Here is a 24,945-nt window from a genome sequence, read left to right on the forward strand (position 1 = left end):
CCTGTGCTTCATTCAAACATAATGAGGTTTTAAAAAAAAGTTCTGCCATTCAAGCACCTATCTTTAATGAGCGCCAAGGAATCGGTGGAGCACTTGATGCTTAGGACTGGACTTGAGCAGCGTATGAAGGGGCGATCGCACCGGGCAATGTTATATTACATTGATTACGTATTATACAAACTAAATAACTGCTTTTAAAAGCCACAACTTGAAGTTCTGTTGATATATTGATGACATAGGCCTCTAATTGTAAATCCCTCCGTAGCATCATCATCCTTGAATGAGGACTAAAATTTTTAGCTGGATGCTTATGTAGATTTTCACGAAAATTTGTATTTTTAAATATTGGAAATATATATATGAGGCCTCCCTCATAGCCCTGTCAGCCTTTTCTATGGGAGGGGAAGGGGGCATGATCTTGACAACACTATGAAACCTCGGGTGAAGAGATTGTCTGGACACGTCCTCCTATCAGATGAAAAGGCCAGCCATCCCAATTCAAAATATTTTTTTCATGTATTAGACACTATTTTGTTTTGCATGTCTCGTTAACATGAGTCTCTCCTCCTATCCAAATGAAGTACCCAATGGGCTCAATTCTGAGATATCTGTGGGACCTATTGAATAGACCCCCAGATGGCGACAGTATAGAGAAATGTTTCCAGACCACAATATTAATGTTTTGGTCATTAATAACCAGAAAGTCTCATTACATGGTGAATCATGATACCGCTTGAATTAATATTGATCCTGTCTATAAAATCGTCCTGTCTTTAAAACCCACGTCTACGTGAAATTAACGATTTTCCATTGATACTAGGTGGTGGACCGAGTAACAAATCAAAATTGTTTTTTTGGATAACGTATGAGTCATGATCATCATACGCACTTTCTGATTGGGTAATACGATGTCTTGGGAAACACCCCATATCACTCTGTGGGAAAAGAAAACCCCCAATAACATCGAAGCTCCTTTTTCTCGACAACCATAACTGCATGTCGGTCGTTAAGCCTTTCCTGTCCAATAAAAATTTTTTTAGGGGCGTTGCGCAACTCCAACCAAACACTTGGAGAAAGTTCAATTTAAACATAACGTTTGTGGGAAACGTATCAACAATAAGAGTGAAAAGTGTAAATATTGCTAATTTTGTTTACGGACTTGGAAACGAACTGAAAAAATAAGGAGCTGTATTTCTTCGATAAAATAATTATTTAAACACTAATGTTTACAGAATGCCAGTCGATTTTCGGGACAACTTTTGGGTAAATTATAACAGTTATTTGTTTTTATATAAATTGCATTGTTGCGAAACGCATTTTTTTGAAATCATTTCATTTTTGTAATTACTCGAAAATATTTTTGATTGTTACTTAATTTGTGTTGAAAATGTGTATTGTTTATCAGCTGATTTAATTGCCGTGTTACCATGGGATCGGCTTTGGGTGTTTTTAGGTCAGGCATTTATTTGGACCAGCCCATTTTTTTTTTTTTTAAATTGCGTAATTGTTCATGGATTGTTGAACTGGGACAATTAATTTGTATAAAATTGTTCTTTAGAAATAAGTAATTATTTAGCATTGTTTATATTGACGTAACTTATTGTGAGGGACAACATATAAAATTTTTCCATGAATGGACTTAACCAGTAACAATGTTTTTTAAACCATACTTTGTATGAAATATCTTCAACCATACTCAATGAAGAAGTTTTTTAAACCATGCTCTCATATGAACCATATTTGCCCATATGGGTTTGGAAGGCATGGGCTGGACAAACCCCAGGGCGGTGAAAGAATTTTTATTAATGCCTAAAATTTCCTTTGTGTAGTTACTAAATTGCAGACTGAGAGCACCACAAAATGTATGGAATTTATAGCAGCATATCTGCCAACATGAAAGAGGGTCACCATTTTCTGAAAAAGGCAAAAGAAGCACTATTTTTGGCTTTTTCTTCAGGACAAAAAAATTTTAGCTTTTAGCACCTAAAAAAATTTTTTTGGTGCCTAGATTTTTTTGCAATTTGTCCAGCCCTACTTCTTGGGAACCATAAATATTACGTTCTCAATAAAAACTACCCTTGATAATGTCTGATTTATTCCTTTCGCATGTTGGAAGGTACTTCGCCATGAAATTAGAATATTTTATACCACATTATTCCATATTTACCTATTACACACAAAAATGTTTGGATGCCAATACCGATTTTCAAGTTGCTGTGGTGATTTAGTCCTTGGGATTTGTCAAACCCTCATCACAATGATCTGATTTCATTTGTTTGTGAGGATATGATTGCTTTAGTTAGTATGACTAGTGAATCTCAATTTACACAACTTTGGTAAATCTGAATTTTATATTCTCGTAGAAATTAGTAATGAAAAATAAAAACTAGAAAATTCAAGCATTTACCATCTTTAGTTTGAAATATGCAAGACAGATGGCAGCACCAGTTACAGCATGAAACACATGTGCACCTCTGATAACATACATATGTTAGGGCCACACAATATGTTCTTGAATGTATACCAGTTCATTAGAAATGAGGTGCATATACAGTTAAGAAGAAGAGCAAATGAAAACTTTTCAAATATACAGTCAGACCCCTTTCTTATGTATAATGAAATCTGAAGAAACAGTAAAACTATTCGTTATATGTGAACTTCGTTTTATATGTACCAGCTTGAAAAAAGATGCGTTTAAGCTAAATGAAATGCTTTACATGCCCCTTATGCATTTCTCATTACTCTGAGCATTCTTAAAATTAATATATTAAAATAATATATTTCAATAAAGATTAAAAATTTAATTAAACTCTCACGTAATTGAATAAATCAACAGAAATATGTGACAATCATTGCTTTTTTCCTAAGAGTTTTATCGATTTTGATTGTTTTGCAGAATATTTTTTAATTTTAAATAGTTTTTAATCACAGATACTGGAAAAAATTTTCTTCTCATTTTTTCGAACCATTTGAAGAATGAATAACAAACTTTGAGTAATCCCCAATTTTTTTTTTTTTTTTTTTTGATACCTCACTTTTTTTCTATTTTTTGCCTTCAACAAAAACAGCCTAGCTAGTTTTTCAAGTACTAAGTAGTACTTTACACTTAGACATTCTCAAAATTAATTTGCACACGATGAAACCATCACATCCGATGTTTGCTTCTAGCTTAAGAATGCCAAAGGTGGTTTGAAGGTTAGGTTCTTGAAAAGAAATAACCCCAATCCTTTGTTTCCAATGAAAATTTCTGCAAACAAAAATAAGATTTAGCAGAGAAAGGTTGGGGGGAAAAAATCAAAATAGGATTTTACAGTACCTAGAACAGCTTTACTAGAATGTCTTCCAAGGAAAGAAAGGAGACATCAGTTGCAAAAGGGTAAATCTTAGATAAGAAGATTGAGATAAGATTACAAATAAATTCAAGATAATTCCATGTGTGAAAATCGGTCAAAAATTCTAGATGGAATTCTTTTCCTGGACGGATCATGCTGATCTCTTTAGGAATACGTGAGGATCACTTTAATCGTTAATGTTTTAAAAAAAAAAATGGTTATAGGTGTACTTAGCTGAAATCAGTATTTGTTGTAAGTAATCAAAACAGCATAGATAAGCATCACAAAACTCACAGGACACGAAAGAACTTTGTTATATGGAAAAATCCATGTTCGCGCTATAAGTGGGTCCGACTGTACATTTAGTATTGTATGCCACCCTGACTTTATCGACAATTGGCAATTTTAGCCATTGCTTCAGATGAAGGGCTGGACAGTGTTGAGTGCTTTATAAAGCATGTACACTCTGTAATGAAGTAGAGCTGTATTTATTTTATTGTTTTGTAAATTTACTGCTGTTGTGAATTTTTTTGGTATTTGTAATTTTTCTTTTTTTTCTGTATTTTTTTTTCTATGTGTTTTATTATCATGTATGCAACACATTTGTAATTTATATGTATAATTTATATGTATAAATTACAGATGTTACATGCACATCAATAAAACACATTTAAAAAAACAGAAATTACAAATAACAAAAAAAAAATTCACAATAGCAATAAATTTACAAAACAGCAAAATAAATACAGCTCTATTGCATTACAGAGTAACCTCTCGATAACAGACACGTATGGGGAAAATTTTATCTGTTAATGGATACCAAAATACATTGAGGCCTGTTGTCAGCATAACTTGAAAAGGTGTCTGTTAAAACTGGAGGTGTTTACTAATGTGTAGTATCTGTTATGAGAGGTTCTGCTGCAGTGGCATTGGAGCTGGGGTGCTGTGGGTGCTTGAGCACCCACAGTAATTTGTGGCATGGATCCGAGCACCCCCAGAATTGATTCAGAAATTAAAATTTCCGATATAAAGCTGAAGATGAGCACCCACAGTTTAGAAATACTTCCAACGCACCTGTTCTGCTGTATCTAGAATTTTGTGTGAACCAGAAAAAAAAAATAGCTTGAAAGAAGTGTTGTATCCTCTTCATATTATTATTAAGCAAGCAAAGAAAGAATTTGTGTGCTTTCCTCTGGTTTGATATTCATTGCACTAGGCTAGGGAGTCTTCAACCTTTCTCGAGTCACAAGCCCATCATCAAATAAAGAGTACTATGTATAGCAACTTTGACAGCCGGAAATCTACATAATTGAAATCCTTGAATGAAATTTTTTCAGGATTTTTAACTAAAGTGTTGACCAAGTGTTCGTGAGCATGAAATGAAATTGGACACTAGCATTAAGCACTCTTGGTAATTTGGGGAGCACTATGTGCACACGAGCAACAGGTTGAAAATGACTGCACTAGACACTCTTCTTCTGTCCCCAAAGCAGAATGCGTCACAATTATGATGTACATCATAGAACAATCAGTGTTGCCGCAGAATAATCCCAAGTAGAATTTTAAGAAAAGTGTAGAAAAAAATATCGTGGAAATTTTTGCCACAACATTTCCGGTCAGCTGACGGCTCAATGCAGAACAATGCAAAACATTCTGCTTTAGGGCTGTCCTGTCTGCACTTCAGTTGTGGCCCTTTAAACACAGTCACCATTTATATAATTTGCATTTAACTCAACTCATTTTATCATCATAATGCCAGTATCTCAATTTAATATTTAGAATTTTATGTTGCATCCTTAGCTTTGTAAATTGAAATGATTTTCTCATAGAAGATGGCTGCTATCCTGGTTGTCCATTTGTTAAACATAATTGTCCTTTGCCTTAATGATTCTGAAAAAAAGGGTAATTGTGCTTGTGTAATAATTGAATTCCACATTGTATCATTTTTCCTTAAAACAACTCAAAAATCAACTGGTTTGGTACTTCAAACCAGAATAGCTGGTCATCTTACATACAGCATTAATACAGTTACTGCTTGATTTTACAAACAGACACACTTTTTAAAGAATTTAATCCTCTGGTCCTGAACAATATTCCATGTCACAGAATTTTCCCCAATTAGGGACATTCTTTTTTACAAGAAGTTTAACTAAAGTGTTGACCAAGTGTTTGTGAGCATGAAATTAGACACTAGCATTAAGCACTCTTGGATACAGGGAGCACCATGTGCACACAAGCAACAGGTTGAAAATGACTTCACTAGACACTCCTCTTCTGTCCCAAAGCAGAATGCATCACAACTATGGTGTGCGTCGTAGAACAATCAGTATTGCAGCAGAATAATCCCAGGATAGAATTTTATAAACAAATTTGCTCAATTTCACCTTCATTTGAGTTTGTAAAAATGAGCGCCCACTATATTATCAATCATTTTATTATTACAAAAAATTCAGTACTTTCAGTATCGCAGGTGTTTATAATTCTCATTGCCTTTTTAATAAGGGATCCCAAGAGTTTTGCTAATTAAAAATGCTGCTGTAGATCATTAACGTTGAAAGGGTTATTACATTTTTGGGAAAGGGTGTCATCAAATTTTTTTTTGTAGAGGACCCTTGTTTCAGAAATAGTTTACCCAGGAATTCACAAATCAAAGAAAAATTTAAGAACAAGTGCCAGTCAAATTTCTTAAGAGCCAAACCTGGTGTTTGCTAAAGAAAAATTGTCCTCTAAATAATGTTTCTTCACTTTTTTAGTATCCTCCCTCCTATGTTAAAAAATGCATCATGACGAAATCAAAATACTGTGTGTTATCCAGACTCCAATTTAGCAATCACATTTTGAAAATTTTAGGTTCCAATACCAATTACCTAGTTGCCATGGTGACCTGGCACCTGGAATTTGTCAAGCCCTGAGTTTACCTGTAGTGAAAATTTCTCAAATTTATTCAATACATATAATAATGCATTTAACTTTATTAAAACAGAGTTAAATAGCCTATTATTTTTTGGAGAGAAATTAAGAAACTTTTCAATCTTTAAAAGTTGAAACATTTCAATTAATTTTGGTCACTATTCAAAAGTGATCGTTCGGAATGTTGATTTTTTTTTTTCTTTTACAAAAGTTAAATAAAATTCTTGTAAAAATCCGGCATAGCCAAAATGATTTTTATTAAACTACTTACAATTTTATTCAAATCGAAATAAGTGTCTATAGAAACATGTAAATAGCTTTTTTTTTAATTTTAAGTTCTCGGAACACACTGTATGAATGGGTTTTGAGTGGATATAGCACCACTTAAAAAAAAAATAACTCCCTGTTAGGTAGTCATTACTAGAAATAACATCATGTGACTTTTTTTAGTATAAAAAAAGTCTTAATCTTCAAAATGAAGTGCTTTTCCACACGCTACACTTGTGCAACCCAAAGCACTTGAGAGCTTTTCGTCTTTTTTTTATAAGTGTTTCTCTTAAAGGACTGAAATTGAGTACATAAAAGTTCAGAGGTACTTGACAAGTGAAGGCTTCTGGTTGAATTATGTTAATTAGCTCTTTGAATTATAATATTTATCTAATTTCAGGATCATTTCGACTATTTTAATATGAACTTAAATAATTTAGTTACTTAATATCAAATATCGCCATTGTCAATAAACATTTTTAATTTTTTTTCCTTGATGAAAAAAATTTTCAAAATAAAAACAAATTTTCATTAATATTCACAAATGGTTATTTTTCCTATTTTTTTCCAATTGTTGAAAAATTATTAAAACAGTTGCCAACTGCCTACGGATTGTCCGTACTTTCTACGGACGGCCGCTATAAACTACGGGCAACACTACGGAAATCGGGTTTTAAAAAAATCAGGTGTTTGAGTTTTCTTGCGGTTTTTTACTTATTTTTATTGTTTTTTTAATTGCATTGGATCTTTACCATAACGATGAATTCATATACGCATGTGAGAGTGTTCGAGAGAAATTTGGAGCTGATCGGTATAGTCTGTGTGTGTGCGGAAGGCAATCTGTAAAGCCGGGTCTAAACCTGCCGCTCTACTCAATGCCCAAATGCGCAAAAACCTGTTTCCGTCAAAACCGCTCCACGCGGTGGGCTAAAAACAGGTTTTTGAGTGGTTCAGCGCGGCGGGCCTGGACATGGCTTCATTTGCATAGTGCATGGTTGAGCTCGCGGAACTTGTGTCGGAAAGAATGTTTCGTCGTAGGTGCTCTGATACGAAGATGGGAGTCTAGGGTTGCTTGACGTCCGTATATACGGCCCAAAAAAGATTTGCTACCGCAGGGAGTCCCATATCGAGGGGTTAGCGCACCAACCTCTCGATGAGTGTAAAAACGAGCCTGCCGTTCGGAATCGGTAATAAACTGTAGGTCCCGGTCTAAAATTAGTCCTCGTGTGCAGAAAATGACCGTGGCGCAACAAAAATGATCAAATGGCACAAGAGCATATGTAGGTTGGAATTGCATTGAATATTCATGGATTATCAAGGGACTTGGCAAGTTTCTTCGGGGGGGGGGGTGCTCATGTGGACTGATCCTTCTAGGCTCCAGTGCCAATGAGGTGCTGTATTTAATTAACTTTCAATTAAAAAATTTTTAAAAATTAAACTTTTGAGTGATTTTTTTTAATTGTACTATGATTATGTTATCCCGAAGGGGGGGGGGGGTAGTCCCTTCCCCATGGCAAAGCTGAACACATTCATCACAACTAACAAGCTTCAAGCCAATGTTGGCATTTCTGTTAATACAACTACTAATTTTTAAGAGTTTAAACAGTCCAAGGTTTTATAAAATTTCAGATTTATTCATGTACACTTTAACACAGATTGCATTGTGCTGGAAATGTGAGTGTGTGTCTATCAGGCAGAGTATGTATCTAGTGTAGTGTCACATTTTTCAGTACTGCCATCTATATTTAAAATTGTAAGTGGAGTGTAATGAATTAATATTTTTACCTTTTCTAGGCCTGTTGCTCTCTGTGTGAGACTTTTTAACCCTTTAAGACCGGGAAATTTGAATGTTAAGTATTTCACCCGCACGATCATTCAAGCTCGAGCTTAAAGGGTTAACTGGGAAGATCGGCTCACTTTAACACCTCAAAGTTGGGAACCACAGAAAACCAACTTCAGCCAAACCTTACTGCAGTGCCAGTAAGGTTTGAATATAAGACTGTTTATAAATTTGAGTTTCAATATCCTGAAACTCTTCTGGAAATTTAATAAACTTCCATCTGTATAGGAAACTAGCAAAAATAGGGTTTTCTCCACATACTGGAAGCATTAAAAAAGTGACAAACCATTGTAAAGGGATAAACATGTCTGAAATACATTGTATGGGGAACCCCCGGCAACCAAAGTAGACATTCCAAAAGTCATTGCTGAGACATGAAGCATTGTTGCCTGATGGGTTTTTTACCCATTTTGGGCATTTTACTAGCTCTGATAAACCAAATATGATATTAGCTCTGATAACCTGCTTATTTAAAGCAGCCTATCATTTAAGTCAGGTCCTGTTTGGTATATATGCAAAATTTAGCAAAGATTGCTTTAAAATTGTAGATTTGTACAGTGAACACACACACACACAATCAATTTTATATATAGAGATATATTATGCCAAGGCTCTGTATAACTACTGGGATAGCTTGGACCCTGACCTTTAGGGTCATCCTCAAGACAAGCAAGCTAGATTGGCTTATAGAAAAATTAACGTCACAGCCTCAGATGCTTATCTTTCCTGGGGTCCCTGCAGCTCATAGTACCTTGAAGATTAAAACTACTTCACAATAATCAAAACTGCAACTTATCAAAATTGACCGTTTTTGAGTGAAGCAGTTGGGACAGTATATTTTATTGCAATATTTTGAAGATTATTTTTTATGTGTAGGGCCTATAGCTAGGACTTGATAAATCTCAGATGCTAAGTGACCACTGCAGTTAAAACATTGGTATTAAATGTGCTTAAAGTTTTATAAGTGTGGATATTTTAAATTATTGTTACTGTGCGTGTGTACAAACATGGAAAAATAAAGATTATTCAAGACCATTTCTCTCAAAAAAATATATAATTGGATCCTTATAAAAATTTGGCCAGCTCCTAAATTTTTTCTTCCCTCTCTAGTTTGCCAAGCCCTGCATAAAAGCTACCCTGTGTATTATGTATGAACTAAATCATTCTACTTGATTTTCTGTGTAGTAGGTGCTATCTATAGCTGACTATATATGACATCTGTTTATTTTGATTTTTTAGGGTGAAGGAAATAATGGCTTTGATGTCCTCTATCGTAACATGAAGAATGGGTATGTGACCACCAAAGATCTTGCTGAATTCATAAAAGAAAGGTAATGTTTAAAATTATGTTTATAATAAATTCTTTCTACTTCATTTGATCATGCATGGAAAAATTTTTATATCAATTACAGAACCACTAAATCAATTTCATTTGCAGATCCGTCATTGAAGAGTCCAATTCCAAGCTTTTAGCAAAATTAGCCAAGCATGCAAGTAATTGTTGCTCTCAAGGGTAAGTTGAAAATGTGTATACATTAATACAAGGATTTTGTATTTGAATTTTATTGAGTTGTGTGTATATATATATATGATGTATGTATATATATGTGTGTGAGATCTAATAAACATCCCACACTGCATTTTTCATGTCTATAAAATTTTGTCTATCTGTTCATTTTTTGTAGTATGTGTAAGTTAATCAGAACACAGACTTGATAAAAATGAGTAAGCTCTGGTTTTGATAGCTTAACATTACATACAACTCCAAACAGCCATCTCAGCATCTAACGTGGCCCTTTTTCAGTGGAACAAAGAAAGAAGTAAAAATATTCTGATCCAGCTCAGACTGCTTTGCTTGTGTGAGACATCAATACATATAACTTAGCCTATATTAATTCATCAGTTAAATCTGGCCATTGATCAGCATGCCAAATTCTTTTTCTTACAAAGGTTGCAATAGGAAGAAAATATTAAAATTTCTAATTTTATTTTTTGACCTAACAAAATGTTGGAGCTTACTCATCTTAAAATTGTTTGAAAGATATTCATTTATACAAGTTTTGTGTTCAAATTCTCCAAGGATATGGTTTAACTATGTGTTCAGCATGTTCAGCAGGTATTTTTTTGTAAATTCATTCAATCTGTCATATATCTAGTATAGTATGGTTAATGTGATGAATTAATGTATATTGCCTGCCTATGTTATGTAACTTGTCTGCTGTATGCCTTGACATACAATTTTTTTCTATTTAAATGCTCTCCATGGGCAATGTCCCCCACCCCATCATTAATGACTTAGCTAACATATAGGCGTATAACAATTTTATATATGAATTAACATCATCGTGCCCCTCCCAGCCTTTTAAGTCTAGCTTCGCCTATGCAGCAGCATCCACCTTGTTGAACATTTTGTTTGTTGTGGCCCTTGTATTTATATAATAAATAGCAACATTTTTCATCTTATTATCTTTACTATGAAAGCATATTCTTTCTTATGGCTTACACAGCAAAATGCACATTAAATATTTTATTCAATAAAACCAGCATAAATTTGCTATGAAAAAATTTATCCATTACCATTTAAATGCACTTGAATTGAATGTTCTTAGCATATTTTAGCATTTCTTCTGATCAACAAATCTCTAAGTACCGAAATTTTTTTTACTGAACTCAAAAAAAATCTATTGTCACACCCATATACAAAACGGGTAACAAAGAGGATTTGAACAACTACAGACCTATTTCAATATTACATGTTATGTCTAAATTAATAGAAAAATGGATTAAACAACTTAATTCTTATTTAAAAGCTATTATTACTTGCATTGTCAATTTGGTTTTAGAGAAAAAATTAACACTGAAATGGCTACGACTAAATTTATGGATTACATAACAAATCATATAAATAATCATAAAAAGGTAGCAGCTGTGTTTATTGATAGTAGCAAGGCATTTGATTCAGTCAATTGGGATATTTTATTAGAAAAACTTAAAGATATTAGAATAAGAGACTTGCCCCTTGACTGGTTTAGATCTTTTATTACAAATAGGAAACAGTCGGTAAGAATTAATAACAGTGTAGGTGATTTTAAAATAATAAATACAGGTGTACCCCAGGGATCGGTTTTGGGACAAATACTTTTCTTAATTTATATAAATGAAATACATAATGTTAATATTTGTGGTCATTTGGTGTCATTTGCAGATGATACTGTCTTAATTTGTACTGTTGACACAACTGAAGATTTGATAAATTTAGAAAATGACATTTACACCATAAATAAATGAATTAAGAGCCTTCGACTGCAGCTTAATGCAAGTAAAACCAAATGAATGCATTTTAATTTAATGAATCTAAATACACACAGATAACTGAAATTAAATTTCATGAATGTGATGATTTTCATCCTGATATTTTTTGTATCTATGCTTATATAGAAAGAGTAATAAATTATAAATATCTTGGATTAGATATCTCATCCAACCTGAAATGGAAAGATCATACTACTTTAACCCATTTGCATCATTTGAAAAAGTGGAAAATTGGCCCATTTCACCAAAATTTTTTTATTGTATAAAGTTAGAAATATTTCAAAATGAAAAAAACCAAAAAACAAAATGGCGTACATAAGGAATGCATAATGTTACTTTAGTTCAATGAAGATATACATTGAAAATAATTTGAAAAATCAAGTTTTCATAGTTTTATACAGTATGATAGTACTCTAGTGTTTTGTTCTTACGCATAAAAAACTAGCACACATATATGCGCTTTGGTGATAATGGCCAGGAAAATTCTGCGCATATATGCGCTTATGATGCAAATGGGTTAATTGTCAATAAGAGCAATTATGAGTTTGATGTTTAAACTAAAATCAATTACTTCATACAACAGTTTGAGAGAAGTGTTCTATGCATGGTTATTCCCACATATACGGATTAACTGTCTGGGGAGGAACATACAAATATTCTATTCTATCTTTAAGCCATTTATACAATTTTTTCTACAAGATATTCTACACATTAACAATAATTTCACGCAATGTGATGTATCACTAATTCATTTTAACGTATGTCAACTTTATACAAAGTATTGCTGTTCATGTATAAAAATCCTGACTGATATTCCAACAGAGCAATTACACAAAGAAGTACTAGGTGAACAGAAAATCTATATCGTATACCATTAGCAAGAAAAACAATTTATAAAAAATCTTTTTCTTGCTCCAAGGTTATGCAATGAGTTTAATGGTATTAATAGGCAACAGCTTTCACTTAATATGTTTAAAAGAGCTATAATAAATTGCATATTTGAAATAATGAATATTGAATAGTTCATTTTATTTGATAATCACTAATTTGAGAGAGAGGGGTAACATTTAAGTAATATTCTAAAAAAAAGTTAGTTTTGATATTGAATATTATTGTGTAATATTATTGAGTATTGTTGTTTTTGTACACTTTCTCTCAAGGTTGCAGAGAAGATTGTCCCATTCGTGTTACTGTTTGACCCATGGAAGGATTATATCCCTTTGGGTCAAATAGTGTTTGTTTTGTAGTTTTCTTTTTGTCTTTCTGTCTTGTATGTTTTTGATTTTGTCTCGTCTAAATAAATAAATAAAAATAAATATCAAACCATTGAATTCTAAAAAATGTTTTTGTTTACATGAATTACAAATATTTATCTTATAATTACAAGAGAAAAAATTTTCTTGCAGATCATTCGCTCCATTGTGGCAGATACTGAAGAATTCCACAGAAAAGCTGTCAGTATTGCATGCTCAAATGGTGCAAAAGTTCCAAGAACTGGTCAAGGAGGTCATCAGATATTCAGATGAGCAACATAGAAGGCATAAGCTGGTATATTTACTAAACTTTTTTGATCAAAGGAATTGTGTGAAATGAAAGCAAAATGATACTTATACTTTTCATTAAGTACATAAATTATAATTTGTAGTACAGTCAAAGTTCAATGTGCATATGTAAGAGTTTCTGGAAGTTGTTACTACTTTGAGTATCAAAAATTTGAATCATAGAAATTTTATTCATAGAAATATATTATTTTATATAAATTAAATTTTTGTTTAAGAAAATTATAAATTAATTTACATTACATTCATGTCATTGTTTTCAAAATTTGAAGAGTAGATTGTGAATCGCTCGCTTAAGCATTTCGTGTCACCATATGCAGTTTTTATATTTTGATGTTTGTATATATCTTTCTTTTCAAGTTTGTTTTCATTGAATGTGGTTAGTCAATCCTCAGCATAATGCTCAATGTTCTTTGTTTTGTGTGTGTAGTGCAAAGAAGAACAATCTGGAACATCAGATGTTGTTCAAAGCATTCAGCAGTTGACCATATCTTTACAAAAGGTTAGTAGCATGCATAAAGTTCTAAATTTTAAACCATTTTTATTTACAATGTGTAATAAGTGACTTTAATTTACAATGTGTTGATATTTACTATACATAATTCCAATGGTGTAATTCCCTTTGTTTCTCAATTCATGGGTTTGCATGTTTGAAACTTTTTGAAATTGACGGGAAACTCAAATAGCTTGCCTAAGCAAGGTGGGAAACAAATGGTTAAAGAACCAGTGTATTTTTCCTGCTTATAACATGTAATTTTATACAAGATATATAGAAGACTGGATGTTGTGAAGATATTTATTATTTGAGATGTTACTTTTTTAAGGAAGGAAAAAACTCATCTCTGCCTCTACCGGGAGTCGAACCCGGGTCCCTCGATTGCCGGACGAGTGCTCTGTCATATGTAATTTTATATTTAATGAACATAAAAAATTTCTTAGTGTAGATTACATTCCGCTATATATTATGTGCAGCTTTTTATCTGAAAAAAAAAATTTGGCAAAAACGTTTTCAATTAGTTTGCAAACAAGTAATTTTTTAAAGATTTATCGTCTTCATGGTGTACAGATAAGAGTTGATGAGTCGCATTGTAGGGAAATGTGACCAAGAACCCTTTCATTTTTAATGAATGAAATTAACTTATGTGAATCATACACAGGAAACTGTGGTATTTAAGTCATACGTACAATTGTTGAAAAATTAAGTTCATGTCTAATTAATGATTTTTGCATATGCAATCTTACTAACATTTTGTTCTTTCTGTGAGCTTCACTTAAAAAGTAGTTGCATCTTTTGCATGATTTTTACTGCAATTTTTGAGAAAGTGTCATAATCTTAATTTTTTTTCTCTCACTCATTAAAATTTTGATACGTTTTCAATTAAATACATTTGATGAATACATACATTTTGATGTATGAGAAGCTTTTTATATAAATGGTGTGTGCAACTTAACATAGAACAAGAGTTGCAAAATATTTTATAATTTTTAAAAATTTAGTCGTCAAAATCACAATTTTTTCAAAACTGTTCATTTTTTTCAGGCAAAGGAATCATTCAATGCTAGAGCAGTAGAATATGAAAAACTTAGAAAAGATAATGCATCTTTAAAAGACCTTGAAAAGGTTAGTGATTTTCTCAACACATTGAAATCATGTATATATATCAAGATTTTTGAATACCATCAATCTAAATATTGTGAATTATTATTAATTGTTAATAAAAATATTCATGTGTGAATGAATGAACACCCATCATATTTATGCATAGATTTTTTTTAAAACCATGCTCCAACTTGCTTTTCAATAATATCATAATAAAATTACTCGTTTTTATTAAAATAGTATGATATAGTATGATGATAATGTATTATGATATAATAGCAGGGTTGGTAAAAAAACCGGTTTTTTTGAAAAAAACCAAAAAACCGGGTTTTTTTGGTTTAAACCAGGTTTTTTTGGTTTAAACCGGTTTTTTTGTTTTAAATAGTATTAACATTAAAAACAATAAAATATCTGAAAAATCATTCAAACTTCCAATAATTAACTAAAATAAAATGTTTATTAATATAATTAACACTATTCCCATGCTAATTAATCAATAAATATTTCTTACATTTTAACAAAAACCAACTTTTGCAATTTAATTATTTTTTGCTTAACTCAATGGATTACTGAGTGTTTGAAAATTCTTTTAATGTTATTATTAATCATATAATATATAAAGGTTTTTTCACTTCAGTTACTTTCAGTATACTTAATTAGGAAGCTATTTTGCAAAAAGTAAAAAAATTAGGTGAATATAATGTATTTAATGAAGCATAAATAATGCAGATTAATTAGCAATGGTTTACGATATACGGGGTGATTATAACTAAGGTTCTGATTTCAAAACACTGTAAAAAAAGAACGATTGTCAGAATGACTTGAAAATTGACATGAATATTCCTGAAAAAATTCAATTTTATTTGATAAAGGGGAAAAAGTACTTAAAAATGTAAAATTAATGATATCATCCAACACGGGAAATTTGCCCGCAGAATGGAAACGATAGACAGTCATGGCAGAATGATACCTTAATTATAACATTTCACGATTTCATAATTCATGGAAACATCACAAAAAACGAAGTAATTGAATAAATAACTACAACTTACTTAAGAAATGTTAAATATGTTGTCCACCGTGTGTTCTGGCTATGAGGTTGAAAGCACAAAAATTCTTGTTCAACAACAGAATCAGAGTATGCCCCATGGTCATAATGTGGATGTGCTTGCAATTCAGCTTTATTAAACCACTTAATCTGACCACTGTTTATAACATTTTGAGGTATCCCCACAGCCAGAAGTTGCAAGGGTTAAGGTGCATCCTGTCAAAATGGGTCTTCAGCAGCTGGTATTGCAATGTGCATCTTGATAGAAGTTCTATCCACACACTGATGCTGTGGAAGTGCCGAAATGATGTGGTTGCACAAAATAGATTATACTGCTGGCCAAGTACAGCATCATCTACTTGCACGTTTTACACTTTTTTCTTTTGCGAAAGAAACTTCCATTGCTTCAGGAGTATCCATGCAAATTTTCAAGTCATTCTGATCAGTACTTATTGTATAGTTTTGGAATCAAAACTTTAATTATAATCACCCAGTATATAGCTGATTATTTTTCAGAAATCTGTTACTACTATACAGTAGAACCTTGATTAATTGGGCTTAACAGTGTGTGTGTGAAAGTATAAAAAAAAACAACTATTGAGAGAGAATATTAAGACTGGGAGATATACAGTAGGAGATGTGCTACTTTGTATGGGAAAGAAAATGAAAATGTATGTGAGGTAATGTTAGAACTAGTACACTAGTCTGTCCTTTAAGGACAGCTGGTGTCTTTATTGGATTATAGGACCACCTGCCCCTAGCATGATGGTGTCACTACTGTAGCTGCTTCTTTGTGAAGGGAAAAAGAAACCCTATGAGATAATACACCATTACATTTAGATGTGTGATGCAATCCTTATTCATGAATTTGCTAAAGATAGAGCATCAGAATGTAGCCAAAGGTTAGAAAATGTTGTAAGAATGAGAAATTTAGGCTTTTATACATAACTTTAAATAACTTAAGATACTTCATATGAAAAACATATATATATTCTGGCCACTTTTATGAGACTTATTGAAAAAAACCACTTATAAAATCTTATGTCATTTAAAGATATACCATCAGAATGTACCCCAAGGATATAAAATGTGGTAAAAATGAAACATTTTGGCTAATAATGAACCAATATGATATTTTCAAGGAAAAAAATTTATATTTAGGCAACTTTTATTTGATTTTTTGAAAAAAAACTGAAGTGGTTTTTTTAAAAAAACCACTTGGTTAAAACCAAGGTTTAAACCATGGTTTAAACCAACGTGGTTTAAACCAAACAACCCTGTATAATAGTATGTATAAGCTAACCGAATATATGATTTAATTTGTGTTGGTAGCATTTTTAAGGAATAGATAGAGCTATAAATATTTAAATTTTTATAGGCTTTCAAAAATATGAACATTTTATCAAATTTTCAATAATAAATGAACATGTGCGGTGTACTTTGTTTTCAAAACAATAGGCCTAATTTTTCTGTATTTTCAAAGTAATTTTAGTATTCTGTTTCTTTCACAGGCTGAGTCAAAGTGCAAGAAAGCATGTATGTATTTTTTCTGAATTCCATTGGTTTTGTTACTTTCCATCAGTTATGCATGATTTTTCTTTTGGTGGCTTTCTTCGTGTAGTACAGATAATGATAAAAAATACTTAATTTAGTATATATTGGTGATGGGGGAGGGAACATGAAAAACATCAAATCACGATACTCCATATTTATAAATGTGGGGGCCAGAAACAATGGGATGCAAGTGATCAAAATTAAGTTTCGAGAAAATCAATTTTGAAGTTATTGTAACATTAGAAATGATGTTTATTAGTTGAACTTGGGGGCACTAGAAAGCAGCACTAGTACATGGAATGGGTCTGCCGGTAGTCAAATGTGTTGGGTAAAGGAACCACTTTAAGCACTTTATATTTAGCAAATTTTTTTACTTGCATCCATTTGCTTTTGATCCTTCAAATGTGCATGACTCTAAAAAACAATCATTTTCACTAGTTCATTTCAATAAAAAGATTGGCTTCCTTTGCAATGAAAAAAAAAATTATGCATTCATGTCATTTGTAAAAATAAAACGTAAAAATATTTTGAAAATCATGCTTGTGTGATTTAAATTACTTATGACTAAATTTCATAAAATATTTTCATGTCATATGAAAAAGGGCAACTAAATTTGTTTCAGGTGAAGATTACAAGATGTACATAGAAAAGTATTCTGCCATCAGAGATGATTTCGAAAACAAAATGACAAGTTCCTGTGTGGTATGACTTTTTAAAGTTTTATTTTAGATATATAATTCTACTGCTATCAGAGCTGCTCTTAGTGGTGCTCTACAGGTGCGGTTATACCAGGCCCCACTTTTTGGGGGAATCCACACTTATGATCATTTCTGTCATAAATTCTTAATTTTCATCAATTTTAGAAATCTGAATTTTCCTCGTTACTGGAATTATTTCACAAATTTTTAATTTTTCTTAATTCTGGAATTTGGCATTTTCATCTATAAAGAAGTAACTCTAATTCTGCATTATGATCTAGAAAATTCTCTGGAATTCTTTAATAAATTCTGAATTTTCATCATTAGGGGAATTTCTTTTATTTATTCAGAATTTAAATAGGAGCTAGAATTATCTATTAATTTTTTCATTTTTGATTCATTGATTCTCAGTTTTAATTAGTTCTAAAACAATTTCATTCATTAGGACAATTTTAATCAGTTATGGAATTATTATTTTTTTCATCAATTTAGAATTTTTTTCTGTTTGAAATTTGTATTAATTTTGTTTTTTTTAATTTACATTAATTTTCTTTTTTAAATTTATGTTAATGTGTGTCTATTCCTTTGTATGGATATTTTTTGCATTCCTGTATATTATGTAATGATGTATAAATTTTTGGATGCTGATTACACTCCCCCACAGAATATATATAATCGGGTCAAGGGCGGCCCAAAATTACCCATTAAGACAACTATGGCCCACTATTATTTTTGCACCTGGCCCCGCATCTGGTAAGGGCAGCCCTGACTGCTATAAATGCAGAATGTCTAATCATTTTACTCAAAAAAAATTCATGAAATTTAAAGCATGAAAATAAAAAGCCTTGATCAAATACTTCATTTTTAATTTTTCGAATTGCAGTTGTCATTTATGATCACCAGAAAACTTTGGAATTAACACATTCATTGTACTAAGCACTAGCGACAAGATAACTTGTTTTCTGCATTAGGTTTTTCACATTGCAGTGTGTCCAGCGACTCATTTATTAACTTTTCAGTACCTCCCAGTCCATATTATTTTGTTTTCATAAAATTCCTACAAGTGGGTGCTAATAGAGCACAATTTTCAGGGCTTTGGCAAAATATTTGCAGACTTGATCAACTGCTTCCCTATTACTCACTATTGTGAAAATTACGAAAATGGTACAGAAAAGTTGTTTCAACATTTGGATATGGCAGTTCCCAATTCATGTTTTGTATGTCAAAGTTGGTGGAAAGCAACCTCACATCTTGTTTTGAACATATAAAGAAATTATGCATGTTTGCTTCTAAATTCTAGTCAACTTAAGGGTACACTTGTTCCTAGAAATTACTTCATGCATCATAAGTCTTCGGATATGTCACGAATGGAAGGTCAACATTACATGGACAAAATACCTGCAGCATCAACTAAAGCTACACCAACATGGAAGTGTAATGGAAGTTGTAATTCCCACCAAATTTGACGAGAAACACGCTATCTGCACAAAACATGCACATCAAATCCTGCATTACCTGTAGTGCCTTGCTTTGAAAAATACCGTAGTTTAGAGAAATTCTAACTTTATACCAGATTTATACACAAATAAGTTTTGAATCATTATAGGGGACACACATTTGGTTATTATTTAGGTTAAAGTAAAAGAAAAAAAGTTTTTTTTTATATATATAAATGAATTAGCATTTTGTTTTAACTTTAGTGCAAAAGTTTAGACCAAAGGCTCACCATTACAGTGATTAATGTGTTAAGCTATTATTTTTAATTATAAAATCTGTGAGATTCAGCAAATAAACAATTTCAATGAGCAAATATAAAAACTTCAAACCTTTCTTCGAATAAAAGAAAATAATGTAAAAAGACTAGGCTATGTAAACTAGACTGAAGCGCTATGTAAACCCAGAAGTTTATACCAGATTTATACACAAATAAGTATGTAAACCCAGAAGTTTACATAGAAGATATCTTGTCAGCATGGACGATTTATCTTTTACATATCCTTTTTTAAAGATTGCCTCAGTGTCTTACAATTAGCTGATTTTCAGTGTTAATAAATTGCTGCCACCTGTATTATAGCATAGATATGAATGGAAATTTAATTATACTTCAATATATTTAACTTCATAGAAAAATTTACAATTAATTAATCAAGTTTGGCTGTCTATATAAGTTTCAAAATTAAAAATTTTTTTCCCAAACATTCGGAAATGTCATTACATGGAAAGCTGTTTACATGTGTCAACTGAGTTTTTATAAGGAGACGCATCTAATTTTTTGATGAGGCACATATTTTGTAAACATATATTCTGTGTAATGGATATTTTAAGCTTTTTTTTTTTTTTTGTTTCAGTACTTTCAGAACATTGAAGAAGCTCACATAAAGCAGTTGAAAGTGTTCCTGGAAAGTTATGCTCAAGTTTTACAAAATGGTCATAGTTTAATTGGAGAGGTAATTTCTCAATTTATTCCATCACTTTCCAGCTTCTACTCAATTGCAGTAGTACCAAAGTAACTTGTCAAATTACTTTGAAACAAATAATTAAAAAATTTTAAAAAGTACAAAACATGTTTAAATTGTTTACAAAAACAGTGATTTTGGCAGTGAAGATAAGAAGTGTATAAGATTGTCATTTTTCTTTCGTAGGTTCATGTAGAATTCCTACAGCAATGCAATGATATGAATGTTGAAAAATTGTTAGAAGAGGTTGTCAGTTGTCGGGGAACTGGCACTGAGAAGCCTTGTAAGTATTTGAGATATCAGCTTTTTAATTAATATTTTAAATCTAGATTTAGCAGATGGAAAGCAGAGTATGGTTAAGCTTTCAAGTTATGATGAATTTGTTATGATGAATCAAGTTCTATGAATTTGAATGAATGAACAGTTTTCTATTCAATTTACTGTAGAGACTACTTGTTTTTTCTCAATTTTTTGAATAATTCAAGTTTGACTGTATAATCTTCAATGTTAAAAATTATATTTTTATCCGCAGCATGCAAAAATACGTAAATTACAATTTCTCAGTGTGATTCATTTTCAAGGAAATTCAAATTTTTTAAGCAAAAAAAGTTTGAAAGGTGTAAGTTGCAGTCTTGATTATTTGACATCAAAACTTCTGGAAAATCAAATGTACATCAATGCAAAGATCAAGTTAAATCTTCTATAGTAATTATAATTCAATAAATATTTGACAGACACACATACTGATAGTTAAATGACCCCCTTGCTTTTCAGCTGTATCAGAGCAAGAACACGAAACAACAAGTCTAACAACATAAACATCTCAGCCCTGCACACATACATACACAACACATTCCAGCATGTACCGATTCATTAGAAATTCCGGAGAGGAAGAACTGTTTTACGACATTATTTCTGATTAATTTCAATATTTTTGCTGCTCAAACCAAAAGCAATATCACTAGAAAGTATCTTTATTTCTAGGTCCTCATCACTTTCATTTTGGGTGTCAGTTATAATCTCTTCATCATTAATGAAATATTATCACTCAGGAAAATAGGCATCAGTTATCAGAACATTCCTAATAATCAGTTTTACTGTATTCACATTTCATATGAAATTAAACTTTCAAACATACTTTTCACCATTTTTATTTTAATATCTATGAAAACAGGGCCTCACTTTCACGTGATAGAGACCCTGGCAAAAGAGCTAGGGGAAAGAGGGCCCGACAGTGAGTCAAAGAGGTTTGATACTTCAGTAAATACAGTACATGTTTGTAAACACATCAAATAGATATGCACTATTTGAAATGAGAAATTTAATGTAAAATTCTCCATGAAATATTGTACAATAAATGCAATTTTTTGCACTCTTATGTGAGCAAAATCATTGATAATGTCATCAAATTCTGATTTTTGAGTTATCTCAGCTTCAATACACAATAAAGCTAAAGATGCCAGTTTTTCTGTGAATGATCTTTCTTTAGAACAGTTTGATATTGGTGATGTCAGTGTTGTCTCAATATTTGGAAACGTCGGTTCTCATTTGTGGCATTGTGTCACCAACCTGAGCCAAGGATGAAAACTGTTACAGTTCATCTGAAAACGTGTTCGGAAGATCAGAAGCATAAAATTTTGCATTGCAAATATCCAGAATCTTCATGAAGATTTAAGGATTTCATGTTGATCAAACATACAAACGTTTTGGCCATCGTTTCATAAATAATTTTAGGGTCAAAAGATTTGAAACTGAGTAATCAAACAAAAGATTGTGACACATTGAAACATATTTTTGTCATAGACTTAATATTGCAATAGGTGCATTATGTGTAAAGTCTACTACTGATTGATATAATATTAAAATTGATATTTAATAGGGTTTGTTAATATCATTAACAAACCCTATAATAGTACGATGTAATTTAGGGAAAATTCTTTGATTTTACAAAATAAAATGTATAAAAATTTGTATACCATTATAAATTTGGGGGCTCCTTTAAAACATGGGGCCCTGGTCAAATGCCCATGTTGCCCATGTGGAAATTGAGCCCTGCATAAAAAGCTTTATCAATCTGTTATTAATCAATATTTTTTTTTTAATTTTTTCAGCAGGTTTGCCACATTTTATGAATTTTTCAATTGAGTTTTAGTACTAGTCTATTGCTGATTCTAGAAATTTTTGCTTTACAAGGCGCTGTTGTCTTTGAGGAGGCGAATCTTTCTCCTCTTAACCAGATGCAAAGCCCAGATGCCTCTGAGCAACAGTCAGAAGAGAAATCTGGCAAAAAAGAAGGTAAAAAATCAGTCCAACGCAAAAGCAAACCATCCCGCCGAACCACTTCCTTATTGGATTTGTTTTTTTCATCATCCCCTGGTATGTTGCATGCCATGCATCACCTCATATCCTACAATTTGTTGCTTTTTTTTCTATTCATGCATATTGATTGAGCATGTGCACTATCTTGAGTATTTGTTAGAGCTTAATATTAATGTGTGTTCCCCTCCTTTGTTGTGCTTTTAATATATTTTCCTTAAATGTCCTTGTTACTATAAAAATAACATAATCGTATAACACATCACAATTTCATTACATAAGTAAAAAAAAATCCTGTTATATTAATACTTCATTGAATAAGAAGAAAAAAGTATTATGTAGAGTGTGTGTGTGGATGTTTTTTTAATTATGCAAGTCAGATATCAAAATGATTTTAAAAAGCAAACTTAAATAAAGAGATGCTATTCAGAGCTTATCCAAAAATTTTCCATTTAACATTTTTTTTGTTGAAAATAATTTTAATGTAATTAACAGTGTATCTGCTGGGTTCCCTCCCTTCTATATTTACATCTGATAAAGTTAAAAGAGCAATTCAAAACAAAATTTTGTGCAAAAAACTGCAAATTGCTTCTAAACAAAAAGTCACAAAAAAAGTTTTTAGTTTAAATCGTCACACTTTAATTTATAAATGTGACTGATTTTGGAAAAATTATAAATTTTGAAATTATTTTCCAAAGTTTATTCTGCTAGTTACTCATACTTTTTAATCCATTAATTCAGTATGTTTTTTGCATGTGTGATTGTCATAATCCTTGCAGGACGGCTGTAAAAACCATTACAGTAGAACCTTGATTATCCAGGCATGGATCAGCTGGGAAGTTGATTAACTGTGCTACAAAAATTTTAGTTTCATGTTTGGCTTTCCATATCCATGTTGTTCTTGGTGGTTCCACCCATGGTGGAAACATTTCCATTTCATACAATTTGCTAGATATTTCTTCATTCTTTTACAGAACCCCATTCTCAGAGTTGAGAGAGGTTCCCCATTCTCAGAGTTCCCAAGTCAACACATTGAAATGACAGCCCCTATAGGTGCACATAAGAACTGATGGACATTTGAAGATTTACAGCCAATTACAGGAAAAAGCTTCTCAGGTCTAGGGGATGTTAGTTTAAATGTATTACCTTTATTTATAACTGAAAGATAAGGCACAAGGTTGGTATAACTTCAGATGGGTGACAGCATTTCTCATATGTTAAACCAGTTGCTATTCCCTATCTGTGCCATTCTCATTGTACATTTTAGAACTATGCAGAATGGCTGACAGGAAAAATATATAACCATGTTTTCCAGTTATCCATGATTAACTTCCCTACCATTAGCCCCAATAATCAAGGTTTTACTGTATTTAGAAAATTTTTGTGCAATTTCGTGCATAGTTCTAAAATGTACAATAAGAATGACACAGATAGGGAATAGCAACTGGTCCAACAGATGAGAAATGCTGTCACCCATCTGAAGTTATACCAATCTTGTGCCTTATCTTTCAGTTATAGAATAAAGGCAATACATTTAAACTAACATCCCCTCGACCTGAGAAGCTTTTTCCTGTAATTGGCTGTAAATCTTCAAATGTCCATCAGTTCTTATGTGCACCTATAGGTGCTGCTGTTTCAGTGTGTTGACTTGGGAACTCTGAGAATAGGGGAAAGGGGTTCTGTAAAAGAATGAAGAAATATCATTCAATGTTAGTGAACTTAAATAAATTCTTTACATCATATTTTTATTTATGTTTAAAAACAATATGGATTCTAGTGGTGTTGCTACGAACCACAAAGGCCTTTATTATGCCTGAGGGGATATAAAAATAATTTGACTGTCCTTGTAGATTGCATTTTGATTAATATACAGTGATTTCTCATTTATGCACCCTCTCACTGATATGTTTCTTTTAGTTATAAAAGGATTTTCTGCACTCCCGGTGAAAAGCTATAGCATAATAATGATATTCACTTATACCTCTCTCACTTATGCGGCTTTTTGCCTTGTTCCCTCGCACCAACACATAAGTGAAAGATCACTGTATTCTCA

General features: G+C 31.8%; 1 protein-coding gene across 5 annotated transcripts in view; it reads left to right on the forward strand.

The window, feature by feature from the left end:
• The first annotated feature begins 968 nt into the window (after positions 1 to 968).
• LOC149078463 (F-BAR domain only protein 2-like) overlaps positions 969 to 24,945 on the forward strand; it is a 53,845-nt gene continuing 29,868 nt past the window's right edge. For 2 of the 5 annotated variants that reach the window (XM_089240569.1, XM_089240570.1), the window contains exons 1-11: positions 1,096 to 1,263; positions 9,589 to 9,680; positions 9,788 to 9,862; positions 13,068 to 13,209; positions 13,651 to 13,722; positions 14,761 to 14,841; positions 17,380 to 17,404; positions 18,045 to 18,124; positions 20,469 to 20,567; positions 20,763 to 20,859; positions 22,770 to 22,871. In XM_089240569.1, the coding sequence (XP_089096695.1) occupies positions 1,234 to 1,263; positions 9,589 to 9,680; positions 9,788 to 9,862; positions 13,068 to 13,209; positions 13,651 to 13,722; positions 14,761 to 14,841; positions 17,380 to 17,404; positions 18,045 to 18,124; positions 20,469 to 20,567; positions 20,763 to 20,859; positions 22,770 to 22,871 (895 nt within the window). In that variant the 5' untranslated portion in view covers positions 1,096 to 1,233. Of the gene's footprint in view, positions 1,264 to 9,588; positions 9,681 to 9,787; positions 9,863 to 13,067; positions 13,210 to 13,650; positions 13,723 to 14,760; positions 14,842 to 17,379; positions 17,405 to 18,044; positions 18,125 to 20,468; positions 20,568 to 20,762; positions 20,860 to 22,769; positions 22,953 to 24,945 lie in introns of all 5 variants that reach the window. The other 3 variants (XM_089240571.1, XM_089240568.1, XM_089240567.1) reach the window with 3 other exon arrangements.

This window comes from Pholcus phalangioides, unplaced genomic scaffold (genome assembly GCF_987345545.1).
Source record: "Pholcus phalangioides strain wild (caught in Gottingen) unplaced genomic scaffold, Ppha-v1.0 ptg000013l_1, whole genome shotgun sequence".
Lineage (NCBI taxonomy): Eukaryota > Metazoa > Arthropoda > Arachnida > Araneae > Pholcidae > Pholcus > Pholcus phalangioides.